At 48.4% G+C, this 20,230-nt stretch overlaps 1 protein-coding gene across 4 annotated transcripts; it reads left to right on the top strand.

Annotated features, from left to right (window-relative positions):
• Positions 1-650: 650 nt before the first annotated feature.
• pisd (phosphatidylserine decarboxylase) lies at positions 651-20,008 on the top strand. Of its 4 annotated transcripts, none has more exons than XM_018744797.2 (8): positions 651-721; positions 2,263-2,333; positions 3,622-3,797; positions 14,192-14,428; positions 14,927-15,065; positions 15,179-15,328; positions 15,945-16,105; positions 17,540-20,008. In XM_018744797.2, exons 1-8 carry the CDS (start codon positions 657-659, stop codon positions 17,762-17,764), a joined length of 1,224 nt encoding a protein of 407 aa, XP_018600313.1. In that variant the 5' UTR covers positions 651-656; the 3' UTR covers positions 17,765-20,008. The 4 variants fall into 4 exon arrangements, with proteins under 4 accessions (XP_018600313.1, XP_029108440.1, XP_018600314.1 ...); XM_029252607.1 differs by lacking the exons at positions 651-721; positions 2,263-2,333; positions 3,622-3,797 and adding exons at positions 5,193-6,106; positions 7,565-8,149; positions 12,976-13,141 and having other exon boundaries at positions 17,540-20,006; XM_018744798.2 differs by lacking the exons at positions 651-721; positions 2,263-2,333; positions 3,622-3,797 and adding exons at positions 5,196-6,106; positions 7,565-7,961; positions 12,976-13,141 and having other exon boundaries at positions 17,540-20,004.
• The last annotated feature ends 222 nt before the right edge of the window (positions 20,009-20,230 follow it).

Genomic DNA, 20,230 nt, shown 5'->3' with positions numbered 1-20,230 from the left:
AGAGCTACATTAAATATTAGTATTGTTAATAATTGTGATTTTAATTTTAATATATTTTACCAATAAAATAGCAGTGAGAACTAAATGTTCCGATGATTCTGTTCTCAGTTGGATTTGTGGGAAAAAGTGGTAAGAAGGCCTTGAAATTGCATGTTATGTGTAATTCTACAACACTAAAATGTAAAAGTCTCATAGCTGTTTTTTCTATATGAATGTTTTTATTACTCCCAGAAATTAATACAGTAGCGTCAGAGTGAAGTTTTCATTATTTCCCAAATCATTCAACTTTTTTTTTTTTTTTTTTTTTTATAAAAATTTATCTACCTCAAGGGTCCGACAGCGGAAAGGCTTCCGAGGTTTGTGTCGACGTCTCTGACCGCAAGTTGCATCAGAAGTCTAACAATGACCTCATAGCAATCTGACTGCAATACCGGAAGTTCCCTGAAGGATTTGAGTCTTTTTTTGGAAAAATTTCAGCGATCGCGGTCCGCTGAAGCACGCGCTCGGCACGCTCTTGTGGGTGTGGCTACGCCGTTTGCTTCCAGTTTACGTCGAGGACGAAACCAGCGCTCGCTGCACCCCGATTGGCTTTTCTAAAGGCAACACAAAGCTCGCTCGTTGATTGGCTGTCGGAAAGGGTGACTCGCGCATCCAAGATGTCGGCGATCCTGCTGAAGGTGTGCGTGTCTCGCCTGTCAGTGACAGCGGGACGCAGTGGCAGGTAATTTTTTTTTTTTTTTGGAGGAGCTAGGGACTGTGACGGAACAGCAAAAATGTGTTTTCGTGAGTCCGGTGACTGTCCCAAAAGCGTAGGGCCTAAGCTAGGCAGGCAGGGCACACCTCAGATCATGAGACGGCAGTACATGGCAGGGTAACCGGTAATACGCGCACAGTCAATCACACAGGTGCGGCGCGAGGGGCGTAGGTTCGATGCCCGCTCTTCCTCCTGTGTGTGGAGTCTGCATCATCATGTTTTTCCACCAGCAGCAGCAGCACCACGTGTTTGCGGCGGTTTCCTCCCACAGACATGTTCTTCAGGTGCACCAGTGTCTTTTTTTTTTTTTTTTTTTTTTTTTTTTTTTTTTTTTTTTTTTCCCGTGTCCATGAGGATTGTTTCTCTGATGTGATACGGCAGGAATCCCCGGCAGTGCTGTGTCATGAACTGGCAGTGGCAGGGTTGGGGACGTACTGGACAAGAAATGAACGTAAAGCAGTCAGAAATGGAGACGACTCCAGTCACAGTGATGTCCTGCTCTCTACCGTGTTTAGTCCAGAGCTATAAGGCCGGACACCCCCCGTAACCAGCCATGCCAGCCCCGGCCCGAGCACGTCTTCTGTCCTAAGGTGTTATACGCTACAGCCATTCCCCGTTGGGTTTTCCTTGTGGGGGGGGAAAAAAAAAGGTTGGTGTTTCCATGCATGACAATGACACCAACATTTTATATTTACAATAAAAATTTTTTTTTCTTGCTTACCTTTTAATGTAAGCTTTACATGATGTATTCCTCACCTCTACAAAGCAAATTCCGTGCGTCCTGTGGACTCTGCATTCCGTGAAAGGTGCTCAGTTGTCTTACGCGTGAACGATTGTTAGATTCTTTATTTTATTGCAAAATATTGGCTTTACTCCCGAAGAATCATTGGTTCCAGGGTAATGTCGAGATGAATATTTAGCTAGATTGACACCACGCTTTGTATTTCTGTCCCAAAGCATCTTATACAAGCTGTTTTACAAAGTAAAATACCTGTTGTGGAGGACCGGGCAACAGGCAAAATATTTTTAATCTTTCACAAAGGCTCTTAAAGGAGCAGGTGGTACATTTACAGTGAGTTGTACATGTAATCGGTTTGTTGTACGAAAAAGGGTATTTAAAGTATGTTTTTTTTAAGCAATGGTAACTCGTTGTGCGGGATGCCGTTTTAAAAGAAATGAGCGTACGGTATTTAGCTGCTGCCCAGGCATCATACCGCAGTTTCCCCCTTCATGCAGCAGGGTTCTGTTCCCGTATCAGTTCGGGTGAAGTACCTCGATCTAGGGTACTACAGCAAGGTGATGTTCCAGGCCAGCAGTCCACTTCCTGGTGACCCCAGCAATGACTGATTTTCAATGAACTGCCACATAGATTTCTATTTGTGCAAAAGGTTCATTTATATTTCAGCGATGCAAACAACATCAGTTTGTTAGAAGTGGCTTTTGTTATTCTTTAAGATATCGTGATATTTTTGTGTGATTGATTAACTCATCGCTTGTCTTCTCCTCAGCACCTTGTTTGTTGCTGGACACCAGAGGGTCCCACTAGGACACGCTGGGTCATGGCGAGCCTTATCGGGTGGTGAGTGAGACCCTTGTGTTCTGCTGTTCACGGGTTCGTTGTCCTCATTAATTTATCCTCTGCCAGATGCCCTGTTTCATCATGTCAACTAACTTTTGCTGACATCATTAGTGCATTCAAAGTGCGACTATGATATTCAGCACATGTGACCAGCAGCAGACAGTGCACCTCCCCTCTGTTCGTGGGGAGACTTGCACTACTGGTGGGAAACTATGAGTATACCTGGGGAACACCTGTGTGGGAAGATCTGGGCAGAAGAGTGAAATCCGCCAGCGTCCCGCATCTCTGGGACCTGCTGCCGAAGAGCTGGGAAGGGATGGCACCTCGTTTCTTGATCAAAGATGTTAACGAAACGTCTCGTTAAAACAAATTCGTTCCCAGTGAGCGTACTCGCATTTTTCACTGGTACTCTATGTTGCCAATATGCTATCATACACGCACGCATTGTCTGAAACCGCCTGCCCCGAGTGGGGTCGCGGCCGACCGGAGCCTAACCCGGCAACGCAGGGCGCAAGGCCAGAGGGGACGCACCCAGGACGGGATGCCAGTCCGTCGCAGGGCACCCCAAGCGGGACTCGAACCACAGACCCACCGGAGAGCAGGACCCAGTCAAACCCGCTGTGCCACCGCACCCCCCCATGCTGTCATATGTAATGTTTACGTACCACCCTTTGCAGTGAATTAATAGGAACACTTCATATTTACTGTAGCAGCACACAGCTTTTAACTGTTTTTGGGAAAAAATGGCATTGATGGAGAGAACTTTATTTGCACACAAGGTTTCTGAACAAACCGTGATATAAATATGCTGTTGCTCTGTTTAATTTTAATTGATCTTAGTTAATTTTGTTAGTGAAAAGTAGTAAACAGCTGCTGCAGGAAAGTGTTAAGGAACAGCATCTTTGCAGTTGTTAATCCACAGTTACTTGTTTCATGAGCTTTAAAATTTGCAAATATGTTGTTTTTTAACACACTGTTTCCTGCAGCGGTTGTTTACTAGTTCTCACTTTCAAAATTAACTAAATATATAATTTGGCCAGGGGTGCACAAACATTTGCATAAAATTTTATTTACACACTGTAGGTGTTTTTGTGTTTTCGTGCCTCCTGAAAAGCATTGATTGTCTGTAATTAACTGTTAGGATGCTTGAGGCTGTTTCCATGTATAATATGTATATACAGGCTCTGCTTTTTTTTTTTTTTTTTTTTTAATACACACTGAAGGGTTTCTCCTGGTTTGGAATTGGTGTAATTTGGAGCGCTGCCGGTTTTCTGCTTATGTGCCACAGGGCGTCGGTTCCTGAGCGCAGCCTCCCTTGGCTTCGGGGCTCGGGTACGCCCGCTGCCCCTCCTGCTGGCCACCGGTGGTGGCTACTTGGGCTACGACCAATACGGCCGGTACAAAGACCGACAGCTGGAGAAACTGGGTATTGAGGTGCCCCCGCGCCTCGCCAACGAGTACCAGGTAGGGCTACGGCTGCAGAGAGAAGGAAGCGCCCTGCAAGGTACCGTGTGTGGGTGGCCACTCCCCGTTTTCCCTGCCTGACCTGTTCCTCCATCCAGGCACCATTAACGGCTTGTATTGCGAAAAATGGAAATGTGTTTGTACCTGTAATAAAAAGAAAATCGTTTGAAACGTCGCTCGTAGGGTGTGGGAAGGCAGCTTAGAAAGAAGGGACTGAAAAACCCTGGATGCTGACACGGAAAGTGTGATGCGGATTGAGGACCTGGAAGCTGAGGACACAGGAAGTCGTGTGTGCGTGTCTGCGTGTAACTGACCTTGTGTGTCCTGGGCTGTAACGGTGCTCTTATGGTTGCTGTGTCTGTCCGTTTCTGTGTCTTCTTGCTGCACCTATGCGTCCGCACCTACATACACGTATGTCTGAATTTGTATTAATATTTCCCAGTGACGCATATTTAGCTGTTGAGGACCTTTCTGAGCTTTTGCTTGTGTGTGGTGTTGCAGTGGTCTGTTTGTTATATCCTGATGCGATCAGCAGAAAGGGGGGAGGGAGGGGCGTATAGAAAGTGATGCTGCAGTATGAAAAGGCACCAGTGCCTGTGGTTTCTTGTATTTTTTTTCTCACCTGCTGCAGCACCACCTATGCTGACGATGGTGGATAGACCTGTTATTAGGGGAGGTGGTTGCTGGTTCCAGCAGGTCTGCTGGCTCTTTGTTAGAAATGTCATCTTGAACCTTGACCCACAGTTTCAACCTCTGCTTGTAGAGTAGCGACATTCCACCATGAACGTGTCAAAGTCCACTGAGGAACCTTTATGATTTGTTAGTGTCCTGGTGGTCACACTCATCGTGTTCAGCAGAAAGTTGCGTACAGCGGGGGTGGTCACCGTGACTGTGTAGCCTGTGTGTGCTTGTCGACGTGGCACTGACCTCTGACCCGTGTCATTGAGTGTGGGGTGATGGTGTTGATTCTTACGACTCTGTGTCGTGGTGTTATAGCAGGCAGTTCTGGGTGCGTGACATTGTCAGGACTGGTGGTTGAGATATGGGGTTGATTCTGGCTTAGCCTTTGAGGGGGCTGCATGTTGTCTCTTGGTGAGTGTCTTCCCATGGTCCATGCACATGTGTTTCAGGTGAATTGATGACCGTAAATTGCCTTCAACGTGTGTATGTATGTGGGTCTGGGTAAAAGCCTCGCAATGGACTGGCATACTGTCCACGTACCCATACAGTGCGCTAAGCTTCAGGGACGGGCTCTGGAGCCTTCACCGGACGAGCTGTTTTAAAGGGAGTACGATACACATACAGCCTCGCGAAGGCAGCGAGTTTGCGACAAGGGCAAATCTGGGTAGACTTCCATGAGATTAGTTTTAGATTTGCAGATGGAAATTAACGATGTTCCGTGTGTGTATGTGTAACTGAACAAGTGTGTGTGTGACATTAAACTGCGATGGACTGGCATTTCATCCATTGTGTGTTTGGGGTCACTTTGCGACCCTGCATTTCCCATTGTGTGAGTGTGTAAGTACTCCAATACTGCATGTCTAGCGTTGCAAGTCTTTTTGGACATTTGCACATCACTCGGTGGGAAAATAATTGCTTAATTCATAATTTAAAAGATAAATAACAGATGTAGGAGGGATGTTTGTTATAGTGCTCTGATGTCTCTCAAAAAAAGCCTTCATTTCAGTTTCTGACATTTGGCTTAAAAATGTAGGTATTCTTCTATGTACACAACTTAAAAATGTACTTGTTGTATGTAGTGTGTAGACAAGCATACAGTCCGCATACACATGTAAATATCAGTGCATTTGTATTTTTGTTTTGCATTCATTTTTAATAGGCAAGCTTGAGTTAAATAGCGTGCAGCGCTTTATGAATCGTGAAGATGGTCTTTTCCCCTGCAGAAAGAGCTCAAAATGATAAGCGATCTGCAATCGAGGGAGTTGAATTAGACGTGTGTATGCGTTTATGAGTCTGAGGTGGGGGGTTGATCAGTTTCCCAGAAACACACCACTGTGGCGCCGTACGCCTTCGCCGCCGGGGGGCTTTGTCTCCGTATTGTGCCATCGGCTGCCCCACCCTCTTAAAGGGGCTGCGCGTCCCTCCTATGGACTTCCCTTTCAGACAAAGGGCGGCGTGGCGCCTGCACCTTTAAAAGCCTTTTTGAAAGATTAAAAAAGTTCCAGTTAGTTCCGTTACCCCTTCACTTTGTCTGAGAGACGTGAGGAAGAACGTTTTCTCAGTTTTCGTGTCACTGTCTCCTAGAGTGATTTGTTTCTGTGTTCTGTTTTACCGATCAAAGGCTAAAGGTGAGTGATTTTTTTTTTTTTTTCTCGTTTTACACCCTAACCCCAAGCTCTGCTGAAAATCTCTTTTGGGGTCATCAGTAAGTTTGAAATGAAAGTTTATAGTTCGCTAAGTAAATTATGTTATAGTACACGAATGAAATCACTTTGTCCTCTTGATGTCATTGCCACCGAAATCCATCCTCTGGATGTGGCTCCGACGGACCTGAGATAACCGCCTGTTTCCTCACCCCTCCCGTATGCCTCCATTCATTGGGTGGGCTTGACACGATGTGCGTTCTAGAACTTTCCCTGTCGTACGAGGGAAGTGTGAGTGGGATGGTGCGATGATGTTGAATTTTGGGCTGTGGGAAAGCGGCACGATCCGAGGATGCGATTTCCCTGCTCTTACTTCAAGCCAGCGAGTAACGTCCCACATGTGTCGTTACGTAAGAGTTCGGCGGAGAGCTGGCCGGCCAAACCCCGATCGCGGGGAGGGAAAACAGCCAAACGTCATCTCTGCGCTCTCCATGGTGCACATAGCCAACAGCCAAGTTGTCCTAATTTAATATTGCCATTACATGTTACATATTCACATTGTGTTTCCTGTCGCTTTCAGTTTCCTGTTGGTGCAAAATTGTGAGTGGTGGGCCAGACGTTACGGTGCTCCTCAAACTGCTTTTTTTTCGTTTTATTTGACAACACCACATACGAATACAGTTAATACGCTCGCTTTTTTTTTTATTTTTTGGAACTCTAATGTCCTGCAGACCATTATTCTGGATTAAGCGAAATTTAATATCCTTTGTTCCCGTTTTGACGGCTGGCTGTCTAATCCGAATGCTGCCGGGAGCCGCATATGCGATGTAGTAAAAGTAGGTGAAAACGGTCGGTGTTGTTTTTGAATATTCTTTGTTTATCTACAATTCCGTTCGGCCGCAATTAGGAAAATAGTATGGTAACGGAAGGTTTTTTACAAAAAACGTAGAACTTTACATTCTACCATCACTGCCTGTGGTATCAAGTTTAAAATGATTTAAAAAAAATCCTAAATTCTTACAAAGCAGTTTGACATCAGAAGCTTACTGATACATCAACAGACTCAAAAAAAAAAAAAAACTAAAACCAAGGTGCGCTCAGATTAGTTGACCATTGTTGCATTTTCAATTAGTAGCACTAATGTTGTGAGGATGTTGCAAAACATTAAATGACTGTAGATGCAATAAAGATGTGATTGCGAACTCTCCAAAATGTATTCGGTAAGAACAGACTTTGACCTTTTGACAGGTGACTCTGCTGGATGTTGATATACTGATAAAACGGCTATAAAGCGTCGGGGTGGGATTAATGCGGAAGTTTGATGGAAATTCCTCTGCCGTTTCTTGTCGCTGTCGTTTTGTCCGGCACTCCTCTTGTGCCGCTACGCCGCGCCGGTGATCTGCCCGGACAGTCTGCTTGATAGGATTCTTTCTCTCCACAAAGGCCAGTCCCAGCACCTCCCCCATCCAGCTGCGCTGGGCCTCAGACCGAGCCAAGGCGGAGGATACTCTCGTTACCCGCATCTCGCAGCTGCCGCACGGCCAGTTGGACAAAAGAGTCCCGACGGCGTGGACTGAGGAGGAGGAGCCGAGGCAACACGACGAGCCTAGTGAAGAACTCGGTCCCGGCGTCACTTCCCGCTGCTGCTGAAGGGGGTGGAGTCTGAGAAGAAGAGCGGAGCAGCCCCTGAAGAGAGAGAGAGAGAGAGAGAGAGAGAGAGCGAGCGAGCGAACCAGGCGGGGCGAAACCGAGCGAGATAGAGAGGCAGCTCCTCGTGCTTAAGCCCAGTGATCATGTGTCAGTCGAGCCTGCAGCGGCCTCCGTGGAGCTCGGGGAAATGGTGAGATGCTGCAGGTCTTTGCACAGCCCTTCGTCTTGCTACAATCTGCACAGAGTGAGAGTTGATGTGCGTAGACTGCGGCTGCAGGGCCGCAGGGCTGCTGGGGAGCAGGGGGCCGACAGCGGCACCGCTGGGCCCGGCCGAGGCGCCCCGGGGGCCCCCGTGCTCAGCCAGAGGACCCGATTCAGGTACGGCGGGTCTCGGGGCGCCAAGGGGGGGAGAGCGAGGGGGGGGGGGGGATACTCTGCTAAGGAGGCAAAAAGCAGCTAGGAGCTAAGCAAGCAAAGGAGTGCGATACAGAGAGGAGGACGTCAGGTTAGCAAGGGTTAATGTGAGGAAGGAGAGGGGAGCATTTCGGTGTGCGTGCGTGCGTGCGCGCGTAATTGTTAGCTGCACTGCCTGCCATCTCCATTCTCCCGCACAGCTTTGATGTGTTTTCTTATAGTTGCTGGGACAGGAGAAGGGGGTTGCAGAGAGAATCGTAGGGCTTTACCGTGCTCCGTGCCTCGAATCCCCGCTGCCTGCCGTAGCTGCGGCACAGTGCCGTTTAAGACCCCGCTAGGCCGGCATCCTAGGGGAACAAGGGGAACAAGGGCCACCGGGCCTGCGAAAACGGTCAAAAGTGAAAACGCTGACTCCCAGACTGTCCGGTCAACACGGTGCGTGCAGACTGCTTCGTGTTGGACATCGCTTGGATGCTGGACGGTACGGGAGAGGGACAACCAAGAAAGAGTTCTTTAACAGCCACTGATTGGCCAGTGTTTGCCTGCATTGAAAGTGTAAGGGGGGGTTGGATATGAGGGAGAGTGGTCGAGATAGAGAGCGAGCGAGAGAGAGATGGAGAAAAGGACAGACCTCAGTGTAGAATAAGAACAAGATTTGCTTTGTGTTTGTGCCATTTATCTCCGTCTTACGTTTTTGAGGGTGACATTGCTCTTCGGATCGATTCATACCCCCGGCAAGGAATTGCAGGGATTTTGATAACGCATCTTTCAGAACCCTGGGATGTAGGTCTTCGTAAAATCTGAGCACTTTCAACAAGTAAAACAGGTCCGTTCTGAGCATCGCTGTTCAGTCAGCCTGCGTGTACCCCCTCGAAGGGCGCGTTGGGACCAGAGACAGGGGGTCTGGCGTCTGGGAGGGCACAGCACGGTAATGCAACTAGGGCAGCAAGGACACGGCAAAAGGGAGGCTTAGCTGAGCGGTTTTCATCCCGCGGGGTGTCATCGTCATGATGCTGGCTGGCTTTGCTCCAGTGGAAAAACAGCCACGTTCTTTGAAACAAGGGTGAGACAGCAGTCCGACGCGTGCCGGCTCGCGGCACCGCCGCGGCGGGCCGGCACACCGGTGACGAGGAGACCACCGTGCGACGTCGGGCCGAAGGCGCTTTCGGCGTCGTACGTTTGGGTTGCATCCATGTAGTCGAGCAGCACTGAGTCACACCGCTCTATAATTAGCATCATCCGCTTCCTTTTGTGGTTAGATTGTCTTTTTCCTTCTTGATACAGGTTTCGCTCGGCTTGGGCCTTTCCCGTATCATTTGCCTGCTTTTGTATCGATCGCATCATTAAAGGCAGAATTTATTCCGTAACCTCCTACGTGTAGTCATTAATAGTCTGAGTTTGGTGTTTTCGTTTTAAAACACTTATTTATTGTGTGAATACGTGTGTGTCTACACACACAGTGCAGCTTGAACCTATGTGAACCCTATAGGGATGGTCATTGCTCTTGTATGAAATATTAAAATAAACTTATCTAAAATTTAAACTTCGGAATAAGTGATTATGATTAAAACACCTGACTCTACATACCCACTTGGTTTAACTGATGGAATTTGGGCTTCATTTATTTTTACGCATGATACTACTTCTGTTTTTCTACCACACGCACGATTTCTTCTAATCCGACACATTATTTCAGATGAGAAAGGCCTCTTTTCATTAAATTCTAATTTTGCGGTGAACGTAAGGGACGCAAGGGGTTCCGTTACTTCCGAGCAGCACTGTATGTCAAATAAATCTTAATCAAGTGTATTAAGTTTTCAACACTTTTAAAACTGAGGAAAGAGAATTGGGGGAAAAAATCTGGACTAAATTTCATTATTAAGGTACGTCACGTGAAAGGATTTTCTTCCACATCTCCACCGTGTTTTAACACGTTCGAACGGGTAGATGGGAGACCGAAAGGCACCTCTGTCCGTTTAGCATCTCTCAAATGCTGAAATTTAAGTTACATTCAAACCGAGCAATTTGTAGTATTTCAACGCTGCGCAAATTGATGGAGGGTCAGAGCTGCAAACAGGAAACGAAGTTTCTCTACGTTAACTTGCTTGCTATACTTCGATGGATGGACGTGTCATTTTGTCTCCGCCACATGAGCGGTACCTTGGTTAGGGTTATCGCCAGATTTTGTTTACTTTGGGCGATAAAGCGGGAACGGCATGGGGGAAAAAAAGCCGCGTTGACAACATCGCTACGAGCCGGCTGACCGTTTTCTCCTTCCAAACAGCTTAAGGTACAGATAAGTGACTTAAGCTGCTGTTGCAGCCTGACAGAAGCCGTTAAGAGAACTTGCAGGCGTCGCGCTTTGCTGTGACCCGTCGAGCGTCACGCGGAGTTGTCGCTGCCGCTCTCCCGGGATGACCGAAAGGCACGCCAGAGACGCTTCCCCTTCAAACGGGAAGAGCGCTAACTCGAAAGGCCAAACATTAACATTGTCACATAGCAACGGCGATGTTTTCTCATTGACTGAAAACAAATGGCAAGATGTTCCGTTTGATTTCAAAGGGATAAAACGGCCTTTTCCGTGGAACAAGTGTAGCATTTGGGCGGTTTGTCTCGTTCCTACGGTTTTGCATTCGTGCGTTTGGCTTCTTCTTTTCTCCAAATTGTTGCGGAAATCAGAGTTAAAAAAAAATGTGTTTCGCAGCAGTTGAAGAACTTTAGATACAAACGAGGTTGTGAAAGCACAGTTCGGGAATGTCCAATACCTCTGTTTTTACTGGCACGCGTTACGTGAGTAGCTGGTTATAGAATTGAGACTGATGAAAAGCACACAGGCGGTCGTGATAGGTGGCGTGATGCAAATTTGTGGAGCTACCAGTAGATCGGGAGAGAATTGGGATTTGGAATGGATGAGATGTGTTTTGAGATCCTTCTTGCATGCTGAAAGGGATTCAGCCGTTCCGAGGGACAGCGGGGGCTCATCGACTCCATCGGAATCAAATCCGAAAACCGGCAGAATTTCGATTCCGGACCTCTCCGGAGACCGACTGCCGAGCAGCCGGAGGTGGACTAGCACAGAGCTGTTACTGAGGTGTAGGGCGTTTACCCCTGGAAGCGTTTGCCGTATTTCTGTGTATCGTGTGCATGCTTTAATGCAATAGTAGTTGTGGAAAGTACAGCCTCTCTGGCTGCTTCTGGACGCAGGGCAGGAGTTACCCCTGCATTGTCGCCTCCTTCCGCCGTCACGCGATGACTGCGCTTGAGTAGCGGACAGCCCTTTTTCATCATCACCTCAGTTCATTGAGATACCTCCTCGTGCGGACAGGTTGACCCGACCTCATCAAAGCCCACCCCCCTTCCCGAGCAGGCTTCGCTAGGTTGTGTCCCAGCCCTTTTTTCTTCCTCTTCCTAAAGATAGCCTTGACCAGCGCAGCACGACCAGCCAGCCCCCCCGTCCGCTGGCTTAGCGTTTTCAGGGGCAAATATGACCCACTTCCCTGACACACAAAAGCTAATCCAGCTTTGGCAGGATGCAGTATCACCTTGTGTGGGTACGCTCAAATCCGCTGGATTTGCGGCGCTCTTGTCAGCAGCAATTCTGATGACAGGGCCAAGGCTGACAGCGCGTAATGTTGTGTAATTGTCGTGGGGTACGCCGCCCTCATTTTTCCGCGTTCTGCTGTTGTCCCTTTTGAGGGCCTTTCCAGAAGTTTCCCTCGTGTCGGATGCGGAACGTGCTTTGCGCGTGAAGAGCCGGGGTGCGCAACTTGACCGCGTGGCCTTACCGGATGTTGTCTCCCGTAGAGGACATAAGAGTGTCGCCAGCGAGCGAAGCGATTGGATTGCGCCCTAATCATATTGTGTGCCTTAATTGCTTGCGGCTATTATTTTAAGACACATTTGGGACATTGTTTCATTGCACCTGTTGACATTACGGGTGTGAAGGCATTTGAGCTTGTTTTGCTTTCGGCACATTGCAAAGCAGGATCGACTGTCTTTGCTTTTAAAAATGGGAGGAATTTTTTTTATTCTTTAATTTTTAGCCATTGCTCTATAGTGCACTGTGCGCGGTAAAGCAGTAAAAACATCACCAGTCATCCGAGCAGTAAACCGGATATCTCATTGCACAGAAAATCAGCGCAGTAAGACGGCAGCTTCTCAAAGCAAATCGCTGGGACTAATATTAATACGTTGTGAATGATTTCTCCTCCGTCCCACCAATCGCGATGGAAGCACTTGTACTCAGAAAGGCCAGCCCATGGCCTGACCGCTGCAGTTTCAAGCAACTAAACGCAAAACGTGCTGGAAAAGAGATCCTCAAGTGACCTCTCCTGATATCTAGGGCATGTCGATGCGGTCGCTTGAGATCTAGTTTTGTCTTGCGTGGACGTTTGTCCACCGTGCCTTTTACTGCACGTGGCACTTCTGAAAAAGCAAAGTGCTGCCGTTCTAAGTCAAGCGTCTCTGCAGCCCGGGGCATCTTTGTGTGTCCGTCCCTGTATAGACAGCTGGAGAGGGAGGGGTGGGCAGTGCAGGAGAATTTAGGTGAAGAGTGGAAAAAGGCTTGGATCTAAATGCCTCTATTTCTCTTTCTCTGTCTGTGCTCGTGTGTGTGTTTGTGTGTTAACCTGTCATTTTATGTTAATCAATGTACGTCTCCGCTCTTTAACCGCTGCTTATACGTCTGTCCTTCCTACCTGTGCACACCTCTCTCCTTGTGTGCATGCGATCTGTGTCTGTGTGCATGTATATGTGTGTGTGTGTGTGTGTGTGCCTACACACGTGTGTAGGTTGCAGTTCCCCCAGCTGGCCTTGCGACGGCGTCTCGGTCAGCTGAGCTGCATGTCCCGGCCGGCCTTGCGGCTGCGCTCATGGCCGCTCTCCTTCCTCTACTACTTCCTGCCCTTCGGTGCCCTCAAGCCTCTGGCCAAGGCGGGTTGGAGGCCAACCAGCAGGGTGAGTACCGGAGAACACGGCCTCACGAAGGAGCCGGAGTCTTGTGCTTTTGTGCGGGGCCTCGGTAGTGGCGAACGTCATTGTTGTGCCGCAGGATACATTCTGTGCGTGGGTGTGAGCGAGCGAGCGAAGGATGTTCCGTGCGCTTCTGTGATCTCAGCATCCAGGGTCGTCAGGGTAATGCAGGTTTTACGCAGACGGGGTAAGCGAGCCACTTCCTATTGTGCGTAGCCAGGGTCATCTCTGCCGTCTCGATCAGGAAGCATTGACATGGGCAAGATGAACCCTCTGGCACTGACAGCATGTTCTGTACAAACAGGATGGCTGCCAACCCACGCCCCGGTAGAAGCCCCATTAAAAAGCTCTTTGTGTCCAAGCTGGGGTGACCGAGTTCGTTGTATGAGAACAGTGGTGCAGTGAAGAGGGCACTATCATACAGTGTTCCAGCGCTTCTGCTCCCCCGTCTCATAGCACGGTCCTCCCTCAGCCCTCATGAATGCTCTACGTTTTTCTCAGTTCAAATTTCGATCCACGGGTGACATTCCGGTTTCCTGCTCCGTAGAAAAGTTTAGTTATTTATGTATCGGTAGAATTCTGGATGTGTAATTTTTCTGTCTCCACAGTATTTTCAGCTTTGTAATTATTACAGTTTGAACCTCAGAAGTGTAAACATGTTGGGGTTGCATTGCCGTAGACTGTTGGTTCGGTTAGTCAACATCCCCAAATTCCGAGCGGATTCGTGTGGTAAAAGCTGAGACGTCTGGTTTGAGATGAAGAAAGAGTGGCTCGCACGAAGAACGAGCCTGCACGCTTTCTCCTCGTGTTGTGTGTAATTTTCTCTTCCTTCCTTCCAATGAGTGGCTAGATCCTGAGAAGTGACTCAGTCTTATTTGATGCCTTGGGTTGTTTCCAAACCTGTGCGTTAAGAAACCCTACCTGCACCAACTGTTACTTTGCGATATGCTTTTATGTAAGATGTCAGCACCAGGGAGCTGTGGTTCTTCGCCAGGCCCAGCAATCAAAGGCCTCTCCCCTCGCCCACGCACGCAGGTCGCTCTGTATAAGTCCATCCCAACACGGCTGCTGTCGCGCGCCTGGGGCCGCCTCAACCAGGTGGACCTGCCCACTTGGCTGCGAAAGCCCATCTACAGCCTCTACATCTGGACCTTCGGGGTGAACATGAAGGAGGCGGCCGTAGAAGACCTTCATCACTACAGGAATCTCAACGAATTCTTCCGGCGTAAGCTGAAGCCCCAGGCCCGGCCCGTCTGCGACTCGCACTGCGTGGTCAGTTTGCGTGTATGCGCGTGTGAGACTGCGTGCGCCTCATTGCACATCCTGCAGGCCCTCCATCCCACCCCACACGGTAGTAGCTCATTAGGTCATTGTGAGCTGAGATGATCACTTCGTTGTTCCTGCAATAGTGGGAAAAATTTCTAGAAGCAGCTAGCTTATTGGTTAGAGCCGCCACCCTTGGATGTGAAGGACCATGTGTGAATCCCACCTTTTGCTGTAATACTCTCTTGATCAAGGTACTTATCCTACACTGATACAGTAAAATGTAGTCAGCTGCACAAATGGATGAATTGCTGTAAGTAGCGTGACATTGCAGGCCACATTGGAGGAAAGTGTTGGCTAAATGGATAAATGTAAGAGGTGGGGTGTATGAATGTTGTTTGTCCCATTGGACTGGTAGCTCAAGATCAAGATGATGATGTTTGTTTCTCTGGGTGGATGTGTATGATGTTTGCAGAGGTAATTCCGGGCGTGTCTCTGTTTGCTCAGATCAGCCCAGCCGATGGGAAGATCCTCCACTTTGGGAAGGTGCGCAACTGTGAAGTGGAGCAGGTGAAGGGTGTGACCTACTCCCTGGAGACCTTCCTGGGCCCACAGACGTGGACGGAAAGACTGGCCCCCAAGAAGAGTAAGGCTCTGCGTTTATCTGGGATCGTGGTGGGGATGTGGTAGTTCTCCATTTCTCTCACCGTGCCTGTGTGACACTGATACGTGGTCTACCCCCTTTTACCCTGTTTCTAGAAGAGGAGGACCTGACGTCCTTCCAGGATCTGCTGGTGACCAAAGAGGGGAATGAGCTCTTTCACTGCGTGGTCTACTTGGCGCCTGGGGACTACCACTGCTTCCACTCGCCCACTGACTGGAGGGTGGCCCACCGACGCCACTTCCCAGGTCATTCCCGCGCCAAGTGCCTGTGTTGCTTTCTCCTCTTGGCCTTTTTCTAAGCTGCTCTCTATCCCTCTGTTTGACTCTGTCCTGTTCTCTCTCCTAATCTCATTCCGTCACTTAATCTCTCCCTCATTTACTCACTTGCACAATCTCTCCCACTCTCCATTTTCTCCCTCTAACTCATTATTCCGCACCTCTCACTAATAATTTAGCACGCTCCATTCAGTAACCACATCCTGTGCAGAGAATAGTCTAATTTTAGTCGAGACGGAAAGATGATATTGAAGCGGTCTGCTGCTTTTCGACTTGATGTGAAGAATTGTGTAGAATAAACAGTGCTTCCTGTTACACCTCTTCCTCTCAGTCACCATTCAATCTGCAGTGGTATCACGCTTGAAACAGAGACCAGAACTTCCTTGTTTGTAGCTCTCACATGTCTTACAGTTTTGTAACTCTAACCGAATTAAATAACTGGGTCTTTTCTGAGCCGGTCAACGTTAACCGGTTATCTCGAGGTTACAGCAGCAGTTTGCCTTTCCGGTCTTTTTTCCAGGTCTGTATAGACACACGTGTGTGTGTGTGTGTGTGCGTGTGTATTTACTTGTGTCCGCCCTCCCAGGTTCCTTGATGTCTGTGAACCCAGGCGTGGCTCGATGGATTAAGGAGCTCTTCTGTCACAACGAGCGCGTAGTTCTGAGTGGCGAGTGGACCTACGGCTTCTTCTCCCTAACAGCTGTTGGAGCCACCAACGTGGGCTCCATCCGCATCTACTTCGACAAGGTCCGTCCCCTTCTTCCTCTTCTTGTGCATTCTGAGTTTTCCTTAAAAATCTGCGTATGATCAGGTATGAGTAATGAGTGCTTTTTTTAAAAAAGAGGTTTTTTTTTGAATTCACAATGCCTTTGTCGAGATTACTCTGTCTTTGGTGAGACTTTATGGGACCCAAAGATGAACACACACAGAACTCTGGTGCGCCCATAGACTCGCGCACGTTCCCCTGGCGTGTGTACCGTGATCCCTGTCTTTCTTCGAGACTTCCCTGAAGGTGTTGACAAAGGTGAAGTTTGTGCAACAGGAATAATCCTGCCTTGCGTTTCCAGTTGACCAATCCTTACTCGTCAGTACTAACCGTAATTGTGTTGATGCCTGTGTCCAAGGCAACTTACAATGTTAGCTTTGTACACGAAGGCGCTTACAATGATTTACCCTCTTTACAGCAGAATAATTTTTACTATACCGATTCTGGTAAATATCTTCATCGAAGGTACTACAGCAGGAGCGGGGATTTGAATCCAGATCCTCCTGTTGCAAGGTTATGGCTCTAACAGCATACTTCCCATCGAAGAACCCCAAGAACAAGTTTGCAGGAGTCAGAGAGATGCCTGGGTTGTCGAGGGACAACTGCAAGCTCGTCGTTTCCTTCTCTGCCAAGTGTGGGCAGTGAAATTGTTCAGCCGAGGAGTGAAACATGCCCCAGATTGCTATAATCTTGCATCACGGAGCCAGTTTATGTGCGACAGGGTCTTTCGGTCTCCACGGACAGCAGAGAGAAAGAACGAGGTTCATGAATATGCTCTGTAAAGCTGAGAGAACGGTGTTATGCGTGCTACCCGAAACGTGTAGATTGGACGGGCCCTCAGTGCAGAGAATACCGGTAAAGTGACCATTCGAAGTGAGAAATCTATAAGCAAAATGTTGCATTCTGTCAGTTTCAGGTAGCACGTGTCATGGCAAAACGATACTGCTCTTTGTGGACAAAAATATGCAGGAGCTGAGTGTAAATGCGAGCACGTTTGGAGGGATCGACATCAACAGGTGTGCACGTCTGCCTGTGTGCGCTTGTGTTTGTGTATTTTGGAGAAACGGTTGGTTAGGAAACACCCCCCCCCCTCCCCCCGCCCCGCCCGGCCCGACTTGTCTTCCTCGGCCTGGTCGGCTCTCGGTCCCCCAGCAGCGTTTCCTGCAGGGTCGTCTGACCTCATTCCGCAGCCGCTGCTCATAATGTAATGGCAGAGCTTAGTGTCTGAACCCCGGCCCGCCGGGGACCATTTTCAGGTCATATCGCGAGCGGGTCTAGCGGACGCTTATGAGCGCGCGCTCTGCCGTGAGGGCTTCGCTGCCAAATCGCATGATCCTGGGCTGCGAGGTAGAGATTGACGCAGACTGCCGGAGGAACGACCTTTCGGTTATTTTATTTCGCCCCTCTTTTCGCAGGAGCTGCACACCAACAGCCCCCGCTACAGCAAAGGCTCCTACAACGACTTCAGCTATGTCTCCACCCTCAACCAGGAGGGCGTGAACATGCGCAAGGGCGAGCACCTGGGCGAGTTCAACCTGGGCTCCACCATTGTGCTGCTCTTCGAAGCCCCGCGTGACTTCAACTTCAGCCTGAAGCCGGGCCAGAAGATCCGTTTCGGCGAGGCGCTGGGCACCATATGAGGGGGGTGCTCGGGGAAAGACGCGGACTGACGCCCCGGGGGGCTGGGGGGGGGAGGCGTCCGGCTGACGCGCGCAGACCGAAACGCGCACGGTGCGGAAACCCGGGCGCCCCGGAGAGCGGGCGCACGCGCACACCGACGCAGTTACGGCAGTACCCGGCTAACCGATTTCCAAAACGCTTTGCCACTGCTGCATTATCACCTGGAACTTCCCACCGTTTCCTGAAGGTTTTATGTTCAGTGTTGTTTCCTTAATCACCCTGTACCAGTCCAGTACATTAACAGTAGGAGTCGTCTTTTTACACAGACTTAGCACAAAATGCCATAATAGCCGTTATTGATTTTTGTCAGTGTTTGTCGTTGGTGTCGGGTTTTTGTTTTTGTTTTTTAAATCCACAATGCCTTTGTCGAGATTACTCTGTCTTTGGTGAGACTCTATGGGACCCAGACATGAACACGCGCAGAACTGTGGTGCGCCCGTAGACTCGCACACGTTCCCCCCGGCGTGTGTACGGTGATCCCTGGCATGCCCACGATGGGGAGCTTTCGGGGTCCAGAAGCAAGGGATGAATGTACCACCAAACTTCATGCTATGCTGCACTTCTACTTCTCTCCGCCTTCTCTTCACTGTGTGGGATTTCTATGTTTTTTTTTTTTTTTTTTTTTTTCTTCCCCCAGTCCAGTCTGGTTCTCTCCACTTGCTTCTCGCTCAAGCACTGACTTCCCGGCTTCTTTGTGTTGGACTGAGCAGCCAGTAAAGAACCAGGACAAAGCAGAAGTCACTCCTCCCCTGGTGCGGTAAATCACAGTAATGCGTAACAGAACAAACCTGTGTTGTTAAAAAAAAAAAAAAACATGTTACCATCACATCACTGCCATGTACTATTAGCTTTAATATTGTTGTCTTGGTCACGTTAGACCTTTTCGTCATAGACTCAGAGGTGTGCTGGCATCAGCTAACACTGCAGGTGCTCCTGCAGATACATGCAACAGTCCTGGTTGTCTGCTTCACGTTCTGTGTCACCCTCATTGGTGGCCGCTGCAAGTTCAGTCGCGTGACTTATTAGAACCTGGGTTTTTGCTCTCAAAGAGAGGATATCATAGATGGAATTGCCATGACTCCCAGTGCGCACCTTTCACTGCAAGCGCGGTAGATTGTGGATATTACCAGTTGTTTACTGCAGTACTAAACAATTACAGTTCAGCTGTACAAGAAATCAGTGCCAATTAACATTTTGTTTTTGAGAACTATATATTTTTTCCTGGTTTGTCATTTGCAAAGGTGTGTAGTGAGCGTGTGTGAGTCCGTCCATATGACATCCCGACCATAACTGGACAGTCACAACTAACCTTTCACTTTCTTCTTTGTTTGTTTGTTTGTTTGTTTGTTATAAAGTGTTTCAGTGAGGGATACTTTGATGTGCAGCTGAGTCTCAAACTTGTTCACTATACGTTCGTGGTGGCAATGGTTGTTTTCAGTGAAAACAAAGCCCCCTGATATCACTGTAATATTGATGTAAATGTCGACGATGATAAATTATGAGTTAGGATAGAGGTGCGAATACCCATGGACTGAGCCTGTACATGCAGATATTTTATAACTGTATGTTTTCTTTTTCTATCGTAGTGCCAAACAAATGGAAGCCGTCATTTTGGTTCCTTCCTTTTGTATTATGCACTGTTGCAAAGGTAACTGCATTACTGTGTGTACATGTAAAGCAGGCCGTGTCATTCTGCGAAACAGCGGGAAACTCAGTTGTGTCCATTGGAGGGCAGTGATTGGGTGCTGGACAATAGTGGAGGGGGGGGGGGTCACTGCCCAAGGTGTTATACACAGAATTCAAACTATGAGGACGGGAGGTGGGCTGTCTTCCCTGACCAGAGAGAGCTGCACTTGTTTTTATAGATAAGATACTTGAATCATTTGACCCATTTAACACTGCATAGACTATTAATTTTAAAGCTGCAGAGGAAAAAAAAAGAAACCAATGAAAATGTCATTAATAAATTTTTGCCTATTCTTTAAATAATAGTGTCAGATTTGTGAGTCCAGCTCCCCTTCATCTTTGGGAATTGTGCTTTGGTAAAGACATGTTTTAATGAAGTACGGCGTAAGGAATAGAAATATATGGAAAAATGTATAGTTCCATTCATTATTAACTATCGCTCTACTGGGTCACGGTGGTGTGGAGCTTGTCCCAGAAACAGGTTGTGAGACGGGTCACTGTGGACAAGACACCGGTTTGTTGCAGGCAGTCTCACACACGCTAAGAGTCTGCATCCAAGTCTCTCTTTCTGTTGACGTAATGCTCTCGTCGTATTTTCCATGAGATGTGCATCGCTTTGGAGAAAAGCATCTGGTGAATGAACACGTAAATGTAAGAGCAATTTAGAGTCACCAGTTCACCCGAGGACCGTGTGATGAGACTGGTACGCTTGGAGGAAACCCACATGAACATGGAGAGCT

The sequence above is a fragment of the Scleropages formosus genome, chromosome 6 (genome assembly GCF_900964775.1).
Source record: "Scleropages formosus chromosome 6, fSclFor1.1, whole genome shotgun sequence".
In the NCBI taxonomy this organism is placed as follows: Eukaryota; Metazoa; Chordata; class Actinopteri; order Osteoglossiformes; family Osteoglossidae; genus Scleropages; species Scleropages formosus.
This window is presented reverse-complemented; position numbering and strand designations above follow the sequence as displayed.

Coding starts and splice junctions, on each gene's coding strand:
- pisd (XM_029252607.1), top strand. CDS start 7,959: ATGGTGAGATGCTGCAGGTCTTTGCACAGCCCTTCGTCTTGCTACAAT. Junction 8,150..12,975: donor AGCCAGAGGACCCGATTCAG/GTACGGCGGGTC, acceptor ACACGTGTGTAG/GTTGCAGTTCCCCCAGCTGG. Junction 13,142..14,191: donor GTTGGAGGCCAACCAGCAGG/GTGAGTACCGGA, acceptor CCACGCACGCAG/GTCGCTCTGTATAAGTCCAT.